At 40.5% G+C, this 12606-nt stretch overlaps 1 protein-coding gene across 2 annotated transcripts in view; it reads left to right on the top strand.

Moving 5' to 3' along the window:
• zmat4a (zinc finger, matrin-type 4a) overlaps positions 1-6567 on the top strand; it is a 142496-nt gene extending 135929 nt beyond the window's left edge. Inside the window, exons 7-8 of one of the 2 annotated variants that reach the window (XM_036598887.1) lie at positions 4292-4362; positions 4519-6567. In XM_036598887.1, coding sequence (XP_036454780.1) covers positions 4292-4319 — 28 coding nt within the window. In that variant the 3' untranslated portion in view covers positions 4320-4362; positions 4519-6567. Of the gene's footprint in view, positions 1-4291 lie in introns of both variants that reach the window. The other variant, XM_036598886.1, reaches the window with a different exon arrangement.
• The last annotated feature ends 6039 nt before the right edge of the window (positions 6568-12606 follow it).

Genomic DNA, 12606 nt, shown 5'->3' with positions numbered 1-12606 from the left:
CGATAGGGCCACTCAGATGACAGGCTTGCTGTTACAGTTTCGCCCAGCCAGGCTCTGTAACTCTTATCCACTCGGGCAACTAAATTAGTGATGAGGCCATTTGAGAGACAGAGAAGGACTTGATGTAGAAGGTGCTAATTTCACTTTCCTTTTGGCTCAGACGCCGCAGAAATACGTGACAATGGAAGCCACGCAGCTTGGGTTTGGCTCCCCCGAGTTCAAGCAGTTTTAGAAGGACGGTCTTTTATCGACTGAGCGCTGCCCTTTTGAGTTCTGGCATTTCGAAGCGGGGGACAGAATAGACCGAGATGCAAATTGTCCTTTCGAGAGGCATCAGGGGGGTTCCACTACTAAGGCCATGGATAAACAATGCACCCCACGCTTTCTCTCTCTCATTGTATCAAGTGTCCTGCCTGCAAAGAGCCCTTTAAAATGTCATATGAAGCACTGCTTCAGCCTTTCGCACCTTGAGGAGTTGGATTATCAGCTTTGGCTTGTTAGGATGACATGTGTCTAAAAGCGCAGAGGCTGCAGACTGTAATTAAAATTCGAAAGTCTTCCTTGCGGTGCTTTTAATGCCACTGAGGCTATCAGATACAGGCTCGCTGTAATTACAGGTTCACGATCAGGATGTTTTAGTTAAACCTACTTGAATTACATCAAACGTTACTCTAATCGATTCAAATCCGCAGCAGAGAGGCCGACCTTAGGTCACCTTTATTGGTCCCATTCACTGGATCCCAGCAAATCAAAGATGACATCAAAGCGTGTGTCCGCCATGACCAGAGTGGAAATGTGTCATGCCTGCATTAACCTGAGTGACCCAGCATTTATTAATGACATACTGAGCAGTGACATTCATTGACATTCATTATTTTGGTGGAATAATGATGATCTTGTGCAATGCTCAAGAAACCCAGCAGGAATGGAGGTAAGGATTAGTGGTAGAACCTTTATGAGAAAATGTAATCCCCATTCCTTTGATAACCAAGGCAGTGCACCCTTGACCTAAATCCAAAAGCGTTTCTAAGACATGCTACAGGAATGCTGTTTGACCATAGGTAAACATTTTGGAATCTTCTACATTCGTCTTGCTTTAAAATGTGATATCAATTTTATAAACATAAACAAAACCTAATCCAACAGGCATCGCGTGACATAAAGGCTGCTTTTGTCAACTTTGATGTCAAGTTGACACGACACCTTCTGTCATGTCCCTAAATAGTTGGACACTGACAAAGTTACTGCTATATTAGCTGTCCACCATAGCATGAGCCAAAAGTACAGCTTGGATTTGAGGGTATTTACCTCCAAACTGTTTGGACAGCATAAGAATTCCAACCATTTTCATACAAACCAGCCCCCATTTTTAGGGGCTCAAAGTAATTGGAAAATTGGCTGCTTGCTGTTCTATGGCCAGGTGTGTGTTACTCTCTCATTATTTCACTTACAAGTAAGCAGAAAAAAGTTCTAGAGCTGATTTCAAGTGTGGCATTCACATTTGGAATCTGTTGCTGTTGACCCTCTATTGCAGGAATTTTTACTTAAACATGGTAAAAATGTTTTAACATGCTTTTGTTATTTAAAATGGCTTAAATAATAGAAATATATAGATATTTTTTTAAGTGGGGTGTTTGGTAAATTGTTGCCATATGGCAACAATGCACAATCATACCATAGCACCAAAGCACCACAAAAATCAAAATTTTCTCTAAAAACATCTTTTTTATTAAAAAACAAGACCAAACAAATCCAACTTATACTTAGTAAAAATGTACGACCCAATATTCACAAATATTGTAAATATAAAAAAAGTATATTTCAATTGGTATTTGGAATATATGGTAATAACAACATCATACTAAGAATTCCTGGTCATGTGATGTCAAATAATTTGTCGTTTAAAAGTAAAAGACCCTTTTTCCACAATTAAATGGGAAAACACCAATTTTATTACTGATTTTTAGTAAAATTGAGATAAAGTAATTGTTGCCATTTGGCAACACCATGTAATAGAGGGTTAACTCTCAACATGAAGTCCAAAGAGCTTTACTGCGGGTGAAGCAAATCATCATTAGGCTGAAAAATCAAAACAAATCCATCAGAGAGATAGCAAAAGCATTATGTGCAGCCAAACAACTATTTGGTACATAATTAAAAAGCAAGAACACTGAATCCATTCCACCTGAATCAATTCCATCCTTCCTGTCTCGTATCCCACAGTGCACAGCTGAACAGTCCAGAATGCTGTTCTTAAAATATGTTTTTGGACATCATACAAACAGGCTTATGTCTCAACCTCAAGAGGGATATTTTGCAAAATGTTTCTATGGTGCGCCCAGGCCATCATTATGGTGGTATCAGGTATGTGTCATCTCCACTACACTTAGAGATGGGATGAATTCCATGCAAGATGCCATTTTCCAATCTCATCTGTACCCTGCCATTACACCGGCCTAATGGACAGGTGGATACCACTAAACAAAAAGGACACTGCGTGGTTCGGCATCGCTAAGCTCTTAACCTGCAAGCATAGAGGACATTTGATTAACCTCTGGCTGCTCAGAGCTTGGCAAGATAACTCTGAAGGGGCTGTTTACAGCCCTTTGTATATGATAAGAGGCTTTGAAAATCATGAATGGGATCATGTTGAAGAGGGAGAATTGTCACTGAATGCTGCACTTCAGACGACCTTCATCCCACATCAAGCACAGCCAAAACTGAAGCATTTGCAATAATATGCAGTTTGATTTCATACTAGGAAGACAGTACACTGTTAATTACAAAACAGCAGCATCACCAGATCATTTTATTTACAGAAGAATCTGGAAATTCAGCTTTGATTCTATAGTACAGGGGCCCTCAATCTTTTGAACAGCATAGACTGAATCGTATCCCACAAAGTTTTTGGCGGACTGATGAGGGAGTTGGTGGGTGGGCTCTACGCATGTGATTACTTAACGGTGGTTCAGGTCAAGTTTGGACAAAATTTTGTTGGGGCTCAGGTTCAAATTCAAAAGTTGATGTGGGTCAGGTTCAGAGAAGATTTTGTGAGGGCTCAGGTTGTATTCAAACAGTTGATGCAGGTCAGGTTCAGGCAAAATCTTGTCAGGGCTTTGGTTTTGTACTAAAAAAACTTAATGTGGGTCAGGTCTGGATAAAGTTTTATCAGGCTTGTTTCAGGTTCAGGCAAGAAATGGCAAGTTGGGTCCTCACAAAATTTTTTGGTGCTCAGGTCCAGACTCAAAACTTAATGTGGTTTGGGGCAAGTTTGGACAAACTTTTGTCAGGGCTTGGGATCAGACCCAAAACCTGATGTGGGTCAGGTCTGGATAAAGTTTTATCAGGCTCATTTCAGGTTCAGACAAGAAAACTGACATGGGTCGAGTTGGGTCCTCACAAAATTTTTTTGGTGCTCAGGTCCAGACTCAAAACTTAATGTGGTTTGGGGCAAATTTGGACAAAATTTTGTCAGGGCTTGGGATCAGACCCAAAACCTGATGTGGTTTGGGTTGGGTTCATACAAAGTTTTTTCAGGCTAAGGTTCAGACTCAAAACATAATGTGGTTTGGGTTGGGTTCAGACAAAATTTTGTTGGGCTTGGGTCAGGTTCAGACGAGAAAACTGAAATGGGTCTGATTGGGTCCTCACAAAATTTTGTTGATGCTCAGGTTCAGACTCAAAACTTAATGTGATTTGGGTCAAGTTTGGACGAAATTTTGTCAGGGCTTGGGTTCAGACCCAAAACCTGATATGGTTTGGGTTAGATTCATACAAAGTTTTTCAGTGCTCAGGTTCATACTCAAAACCTGATGTGGTTTGAGTCGGATTCAGCCAAAATTTGTGGGGACTTGGGTCAGGATCAGACAAGAAAACTGATATGGGTTGGGTTTTGTCCTCACAAAACTATGTCAGTGTTTGGGTTCTGACTCAAAACCAGATGTGGTGGGAGTTGAATTTTGGGCAAAATTTGGTCAGTACTTCAAAACTTGATCACATATATCTGATTCGGATCAAATTTTGTCAGGCTCAAGTCGGGTTCAGACAAGGAAATTTTGACATGGGTCAGGTTTTTGTATTAAAAACCTAATGATGTGATTTTGGGGTCAGACTCAGACAGAAAGTTATCAGGTTGTATTTGCGTTTGGACCAAAATATCAGGCCCAAGCTCTAGTTTTTTAATGTCGTTGGTTTTATTTACTTCTAACTCATGCACTTAAGTTTACTTCGGACTTCTTTAGTATTCAATCTATCCTCTGATGTTTTCTCTCTGTCTCTGTCTCTCCTACAGCTTAAAGAACCAGTTATGCGTCCAGTGAAGTTGAGTGGAATAACGAAACTGTTGGATTGATGTCAGACAAGGTTCGATCAGCTTGCCCTGAATTCTCTGCCTCTTTGTCTCTCGTTCTCTCTCCCTCTCTATTTCAATCTCCTCCCTTTTTACATCTTGATGTCCTCATCTCTCTGGCCTGACCAGAAAGACCAAACAGGAAACTTTTTTGTTTGTTTTTTCTTTAGACTCTGTTCATTCCGATCGAGTTGGCCTACAAGTTGTTGTCATACTTTGCTGCTACTTTCCCAAGCACTACGTTATCATGACTGAATCTATGGGACCATGGACAGGGAGCACCATGGACAGCGCCACTTTCACCACTGTATTTACAACCATGTTTTCTGTCACCTCCCGGTGGTTTGTGTGTGGGTTGATAAACTGAATCTTTGCATCAAATTCAGTCAATCAAGTGTTGTGTGCATGACCAAAACAAAGAATTTTTTATCTTTTACCCAGCTAAGCAATATCTAGCAAAAAAAAAAAGAAAGAGAAAAAGAAAAAAAATCAGCCAAATTTATTGTTATTAAATACGTTTTTACTGCGAGAGCAACAAGGAAAGAGAAAAACAGCAAACAGAGCCACAATCTGCTCACATTCCGCGATATTACTCACATCTTTGGACAGTTTTACATGGGCATTTTTCCTGTTGGAGATGTAAACAGATGTGGGCATATCAACAGGGTCTTTTGCAGCACATGTCTTGCTATGTCTTTAATAAAGGGTTAAAGTAAACATGCAGCTACTACATTTGAATCGGTTACGCTCATTTATTAAGAGATTCAGTCTAGTTTTAAAAGTGTTGTGATGATGTATTCTTTTGAAGATTATTTAAAGAAAAAGCATATATTCCAAGCCTACTTCCTCAGTGGTGACCGTCACAAACTTAAAACTTCTTTTATGTGTAACTATAAACCTATTATAGCCATTTAAAGTAACTAAGATGTCATAAGAGCTACGTGTCATTTTATAACGAAATAAATTAGACTATTTATTATTAGAAAAGAGTTTATTTTTATTCTCTCATGAATAATGTATCTGTGCAGATGAATGCCTTTATGTTTGCCTTTGTGTCTGAATCTTTGTTGTTATTTATTTCATAATGTGCATTATAATGGATACTGAGAGTCAGGTTCAAGAATATTAAGGTTAAAACATGAAAGAAAAGAATATTAAGCATCTCAAGCCTTTTATATACAAAAACAAACCTACCAATGACCAGATCTCTTATATGAACCCCCTGAACCTGAGGCCTATTGTTGTCATTAAGCTTAAAATATAATAGTGTTGAGTATGAATATGTCTTAAGCTTAAAGGCACTGTTTTGTGTCCAATTTCATGTTCAAATCGGTCTTTTACAACTATACTGTGTGGCCAAAAGTATGTGGACAGCTGACCATCACATCTATATGAGCTTGTTGGGCATCCCATTCCAAAACCATGGGCATTAATATGGCCCCCTTTGTAGCTATAACAGCCTTCTGGGAGACTTTCTATAAGATTTTGGAGTGTGTCCATGGGAATTTGTGCCCATTCAGTCAAAAGTGCATTTGTGAGGTCAGGCACTGATGCTTGGCTCATAACCAGTGTTCCAATTCGTCCCAAATGATTTTGGTGTGTCTTATTGTAGAAGAACAACTGAGAACTAGGAAAAACACTGGACTGTTCTTTGAATTCAATGCTACACATTTCTGAAAATGTTTTATTTCATGGAACATATTTGTTTTTGTCAAATATTTAGCATAATTAATTCCAACTGTTTATGTTTTGGTGGGTTTTGTGCTATTCACAGTAGGGACTTTTAAACTTTTTTAATCTAAAGCTAATAGATTTTCTGGGAAAAATTGTTATTCCTTTCCACGGAGAACCCAAATTTGAAGTCTGACCCCATTTCAAGTCTAACCTCTGTCCAGAAAACTACTGAGAGTTGCAGGCCATTTATGCGGCAGCTTATCAGAAGCTCAATGTATATAATGTTGTGTATATTTAAAATGACTTTGTGCACGAATGATTTGTTGGCATTACTCTCAACTTACGAAGACTGCTTAGCTCTTCTCAAAGCTCGAGTCATCCAGTCTGCTCGGTGATGCACCGAAGATGTGTGGGTGTGGATGTGTGCGTTTTTCCCTTTAAGGGAGCAGACTCCTTCCTGTTCTAGCAGAATCCGCTCCCTCCTCCTGACATGGATCATGTGATCGATTATGTGTGAATTTGAATAAAAGATACTTGCAACCCTCCCGAGTGGTCTATTTGTATTTGGTTACAGTGCCGGGCTCAGTATATGATCCCAGGGCTGGAGGCCAACTATAGGCAGAACAGGCCATTGCCTAGGGCCTCCACAATGCTGGGGGGCCTCCACAACATTGTTCTGCATCAAGCAGTGTAAATTATTATTAACTTTGTTATTAGATACATTGGATGGTCGTTGCTAATTACAAAACCAGTGTCACTGCACACACCCTATTCAAATTTGAGGAGATCCGATAGGCCTGTGTTGACCAAGGACAGCTCACCTACACCCAAACCGGAGAGCAGTTACTGCTGCTAATGTTATGATGGCTCCTACAGTGCGGGAACATTAATGAGGCACTGCAAAAGAATAAAATAAGCACCCCAAAGAGAAAGAGCTGCAGGTATGCTAATTTATTTGTAATATAAGCCATAATGTCTCTACTGTGTTGTGAATCAACTGTCTACATAGTAGTTTGCTGTAAATCTTACATTCGTAGTTGTTGCAAAACATCTTTTAGTGTTCTACACTGAAAATGTAACGGTCAAAAAAAGGTTAAATGCATGTAAACAAGCAATACATATATATATTTTAACACCACTGATTTTAATTTACAGAAATAGAATATACAAAAACAGACATTTGCTGTTTTTTAAGTGGTTGTTACTGTTACTATGATAAAATCCTGTACTTTAGAATAACTAATTGAACTAGTGAACCTGTGAATTACAGTAAAAGGCAGTATTTCTAAGAACTTTAGGTAACTTTACAGACATTTACTATCATTAAGAAAACGTACATTTACACTTTTACAAATTTTGTCACAGTGTCTCACTTGTTAGGAAAATCAAGCAACAGTCTTCATTTTTGTATGTAGCTGTATTAAAGCGAGTAAGTTAAACTGCAAACAGGCTTTTTTGCTGATTTGAGTTTCTTTTTTCTTCAATGTTTCACTCAAAACCTACACAGCTGAGAGCTATGTGAGCTTTCATGGTCTACTGCTTAGTTACTGAGATGTTGTCGCTCCTAGATGCTTCCATTTCACAATAATAGCACTTACGGTTGGCTAGGGTAGATCTAACATGACAGAAATTGACTGTGATAGCACTTTATGCTATTTTTTATGTTTTCATATGTAATATGTTCAGAAATAGCCCTGCTTAGATGTGGCCATTTTGCATAATCGGAGACCCATATATCAGCTGGTTGTGTCCAGATATTCTATGCTGCACAGTGGGCAAAAACATCACAAAAATAACCTATTAAGATTACAAACACTAAGATAAGTCAGATTGACCTGGGGGGGAAAGGGGTGACCTACAAGATAAAACATTGCCTATGGTCTTCTATAGTCTATAGCCGGCTCCTGGGTTAAATGAATAATTCAGGGTTTAAGTACTGGAGTTTGAAATGTAACCATTGATACATCTACATCTGTTGTAAACATGCTGCAGTAGTCTCTAGAATGAGTTTCTCTTGGAAACCCCCGCTTCTAGTGACATATGTTAAAGGTGGGAGGGTCTTTTGAAGACCGCAACTGCTTTGGGTACATATTGCAGCTGGCTAAAGCAGAAGGAAGGCAAATAGCTAAATGTTGCTATTAGGACATCCAACATCTCCAGGACGACAAGCTATCAAAATACCTTACCATCCACACCCAGGTGTAAAATGCAGGTATTCAGGTAAAAAGCTATTTTCGACAACCGAGTCAAGTCAAGAGGCTTTTATTGTCATTCCATCTATGTACAAGTACACAGTGGAGTGAAATTACGTTCCTCCAGGAACAACATAGTGCAACAAGGAACAAAAAGTACAAAATTACAAAGTGCGAATGTGCAGACAGTGTGCAAACAAAAATTAAGCTAGAAACTATACAATAAATACAATAAATTAAACAGACATTAGACACAGTAAACAGACCAGACAGTGTAGCACCGACACAGCACAGTTGCTCCGGTACCTTCTGCCAGACGGCAGCAGTGAAAAAAGTCCGTGTGAGGGATGGATGGGGTCGTTCACGATGCTGGTGGCTTTGCGGATGCAGCGTGTGGTGTAAAAGTCCATGATGGAGGGGAGAGAGATCCCGATGATCTTCTCAGCTGTCCTCACTATGCGCTGTAGGGTCTTGTGGTCAGAGGCGGTGCAATTCCCAAACCAGGCGATGATGCAGCTGCTCAGAATGCTCTCCACAGTCCCCCTGTTCAACATGGTGAGGATGGGAGGGGGGAGATGAACTTTCTTCAGTCTCCGTAGGAAGTAGAGGCGCTGAGGTAAGAGTTTCACTGATGCTAGCTTATATTTATTAGCCTATAGATAAGTTAGCTAGGCTAGCAGCCACAACTGGTTGACACCACAGGGATTCCCAATGGTTATGTGACATGTTTGTGTGATGCATGCTGGGTATTGTAGTGAGAGAACCACAATGAACAAAAATAATTCTTTGAAATTAATTCTAAATAACAAAAAAAAGGGGGCTAAAAATGAGTTTTAGGTTGACTTATAGGCCTCTATGTGTAAAAGAATTAATCAATGCAATCTTTAGTGATTTCACCTTTCAACCTGAAGAACATTAAAACGTTGACAGGAGGTCATATGGCTCACTGGTCAACTTCTATTGGTGCAGGTTCGGTTTGGCTGTTATGCTCTGAAATTGTGCTTTGAGGCCATCACTTAGCATCAATCCTCATTCCCATTCTAGATACTACATGGTCCAGTCACAAATGCCAGCATCAGCATCACCTTGCTGCCCTCCCCACCTCGGCTGATAAATCAAGTGTGGAACTCTAATGGAAAGACAGCAGCGCTTCTCCTTCCAAACTGGCTCCCTGTGATTTGGAGGGCTGAGGCCTATTTATTTGATAATGAACTTTTCTAATGAAATTCTTCCATCGCTTCCCCCCTCCCTTTCATGCATGCTGACCCACAGAGATAGATTATTCTAATTAAGTGATGGCCTAGACGGGGCAGCTCATCAGTGGGCCCGAGTCATTAATTCTCCTGCTCCAGAGGAAATTTAAATAATGGAATGTAAATGGAGAGCAGTCCCATGAGGAAATTCACCGGTTGCGCAGGGACAGCGGTGCCGACCTCAAAAGGACACTCGGGAGACGTCTCGTGAAAACAGAAGTGGCGCCGAGGCTTGTCAGTTAAAATTAAGGTTTTTCATCCTTCACTTGAGCTGAATCAGATGAGATATCTGAAAATTCCAGCATGGAAACTGTTCAGATTTTTGCAAGTGATAGAAAAGCATTCAGTTTTACAGTGATTTTCTGGATGGAATTGATTGAAATTCTTATTTTCCTTTTTGTATTTTTTAAGCATGTTAATAATATATTATTATATGTATTATTTATATAATAAACTGTATAAAACATGTCTAGAAAAACTCCTGCCTTCTTTTTTCGTGTATTGTTTTTTTTTTTTGGCCCTCAGCCCACTGCCTAGCCCTTCATCAGTGGGCAATTTCTGACCACAGAGGTGCTCTTTTTTTTTGGGGTGATGGACCATTCTCAACATAATCTCATAATGGAAACCTGACAAGTAATTTTGGGCTAAATGTGGGTGGGAACTTGTGTTACAGATTGTAGTCTACATATTAACAGAATGTGGATTAAAGGACTTTATGGGCACATTTTAGAGGGGACGTATCTATTTTAGCAGCAGAATTCACCGCAATCCAGCAGAAAAATTTAAAGGAATTGCTAACAGAGTCTTTCTAACAAAGTGGCCAGTGAGTGGAAGCACAAGGTAGGAGTTCTACTAAAGTGGCCTATGAGTAGAAATCCATGGTAGGTGTTTCTGAAACCTTGTGCATGTCATCTTGACCGCAGTGCCTGGGAATACTGTGCAGAGCAAGTGGGGACCCAAATCTGCAAGCACCATGGAAAAGACATTAGACAGAACCTCTTTTCAGGTACAAATAAAGCTTCAAAGCTTGTGCAGGAGATGGGCAGGTGAAGCGAGAAGGCGCTCTGCTCTCTCAGGCCACCTCACACCTCCGTAGCTCAAAGAAATGCCTCTTCTCACCAGGAAACGAGATGAGCCAGGTAATCTCACCCAAGAGGAAAAGGGAGGGGAAAAGAGAGAACAGAACGGTTTCCCAATGTGAAAAAGCTGAGGCTGGTAGTTGTGAATTCAGCTCGAGGGTACGCAAGGCTGTGAAAGGTAGATTTGCAGAAAGCTCCACAGTGACCTTGCCATCCAGAAAAGCTGCGCAAGAGGCATAATGAGGATTTTCCAGGGATGGGGAATTAGCCAGCGACTTAAGGAGGCGGGCGGCGGATCCTGGTGAATGGCAGTGCCGCTAGTATGATTCACAGACTAATATTCTGCAGTCGACTCGGTAAGCACAGCTGGAGTCCTCACTATTAGTCATGCACTCATGCCATTTGCTAATTTATTCCTAACTAATTCAGTAAATGAATCATGTTACTTAAGTTTACACGAATGCCGTGTGTAGGATCTTCAGAGCCGCGAACCACAGCATTAATCTCCTGCTCAGCATCAGCGCAGAAACAACAACAGCAATGAAGATTTACACTGGATTATACACTCACCAGCCACTTTATTGGAAATTCTTCACTTTTCTGATATACAGTTAGAGACTGATGCACAAAGCCCTTCATTAATGGACATTTTCAAAGTTTGGTGAACCTTTAGTTTTTCAGTTCAGGTCATAAATGTCAAAACTCTGTCAAAAACCAAGGCAAAAACTGGTATGACTCGTTAGCACTAAGCTAACACAACTGCATACACAACCGCTAACACAGCATGGACATATGAAACTTGTAAAAACCTTCGATATATTTTATTTGAAGTTTGTAACAAACATTAGTCTATATTTTACCTTGTAGTAGTTTTACATTGACTCAGTAAAGAGTCCTGGTATAGAGCTGCTGCTCCTGTTTTCCATTTCTTACACCTGTCTGAAACCTGTTTAGACTACAGCTTGTATTCACACTCAGTAATATATCTAAAACTTCCAGAAGGCCTAAAATGAAGTTTTTCTAATTAAATTGGTCCCCTTCTCTCCGATCAGAGGTGATTTCACTTGCTTGTGGGCCCTGTGACTACATGTATTTGTAGGCCTTACAGGTCTAGCTGAAATCCATGCAGTTAGTTCCCTCCCAACTGAAGTACCCTAGTAATAGGAACCAGCAACCAGAAAGTTATGGGTCGAAATCCCAATAAGCAGGTATACCCAGTCAGTCCTGGGATTCGAACCCACAACTCTCTGGGTGAGCCAGCAACCAGTGAACCAGCAACCTTCCTGATGAGCCAGCATCCGGAAGCTCGGGAGTTCAAACCCTAAGAATGAAGTATACACAGTCTGTTTGGAATTTAAACCCGTAACCTTCTGGGTAACCCATCAAACACCGAACCTGCAACCTTCCTGCTGAGCCAGCATCGGAAGCTTGGGGGTTCAAACCCCAACAACAAAGTATGCCCAGTGAGTGTTTGGAATTTAAACCTGTAAACCTCTGGATGAGCCAGCAACCAGTGAATCTACAACCTTCCAGCTGAGCCAGCATCCAGAAGCTTGGGGGTTCAATTCCCAACAACGAAGTATACCCAGTAAGTGTTTGGAATTCAAACCCACAATCCTCTGGGTAACCCATCAACCAGCGAACCTGCAACCTTCCATCGTAGCCAACAACTAGAAGGCTGCAGGTTAAAATCCCAAGACTGACTGGTTAGACCTGGTTGTGCACAGCAAGGTACTTAACCTTCCACTGCTCCAGGTGGCACTGTTCTGCTGGCTTTATGATGCTGTGCATAATGCTGGTCAGATAGGTAGGCAGCACAATGAAAATTTTCCTTGTAGGATAAATAAAATACATAAGTGAAATGATGCAGCCCTTAGTAATCATGGAAAACTGAAAAGGTAAACACAGGGCTAACAATCAGCACAACACTGACACAAGTACTGCTAAATTGTGCAGCAACAGATGGTGTAAAGTCTGTAACTGTGTTTTAAAAGTGCACCTGTATGGTATTTGTACCTGATCAAATGGCCAATTAGTGTACAGTCACTTAAAGGATGTGT

This window comes from Colossoma macropomum, unplaced genomic scaffold (assembly GCF_904425465.1).
Source record: "Colossoma macropomum unplaced genomic scaffold, Colossoma_macropomum, whole genome shotgun sequence".
NCBI classification, from domain to species: domain Eukaryota; kingdom Metazoa; phylum Chordata; class Actinopteri; order Characiformes; family Serrasalmidae; genus Colossoma; species Colossoma macropomum.
The sequence above is the reverse complement of the archived record's forward strand: the minus strand, read 5'-3'. Positions and strand labels throughout refer to the sequence as shown.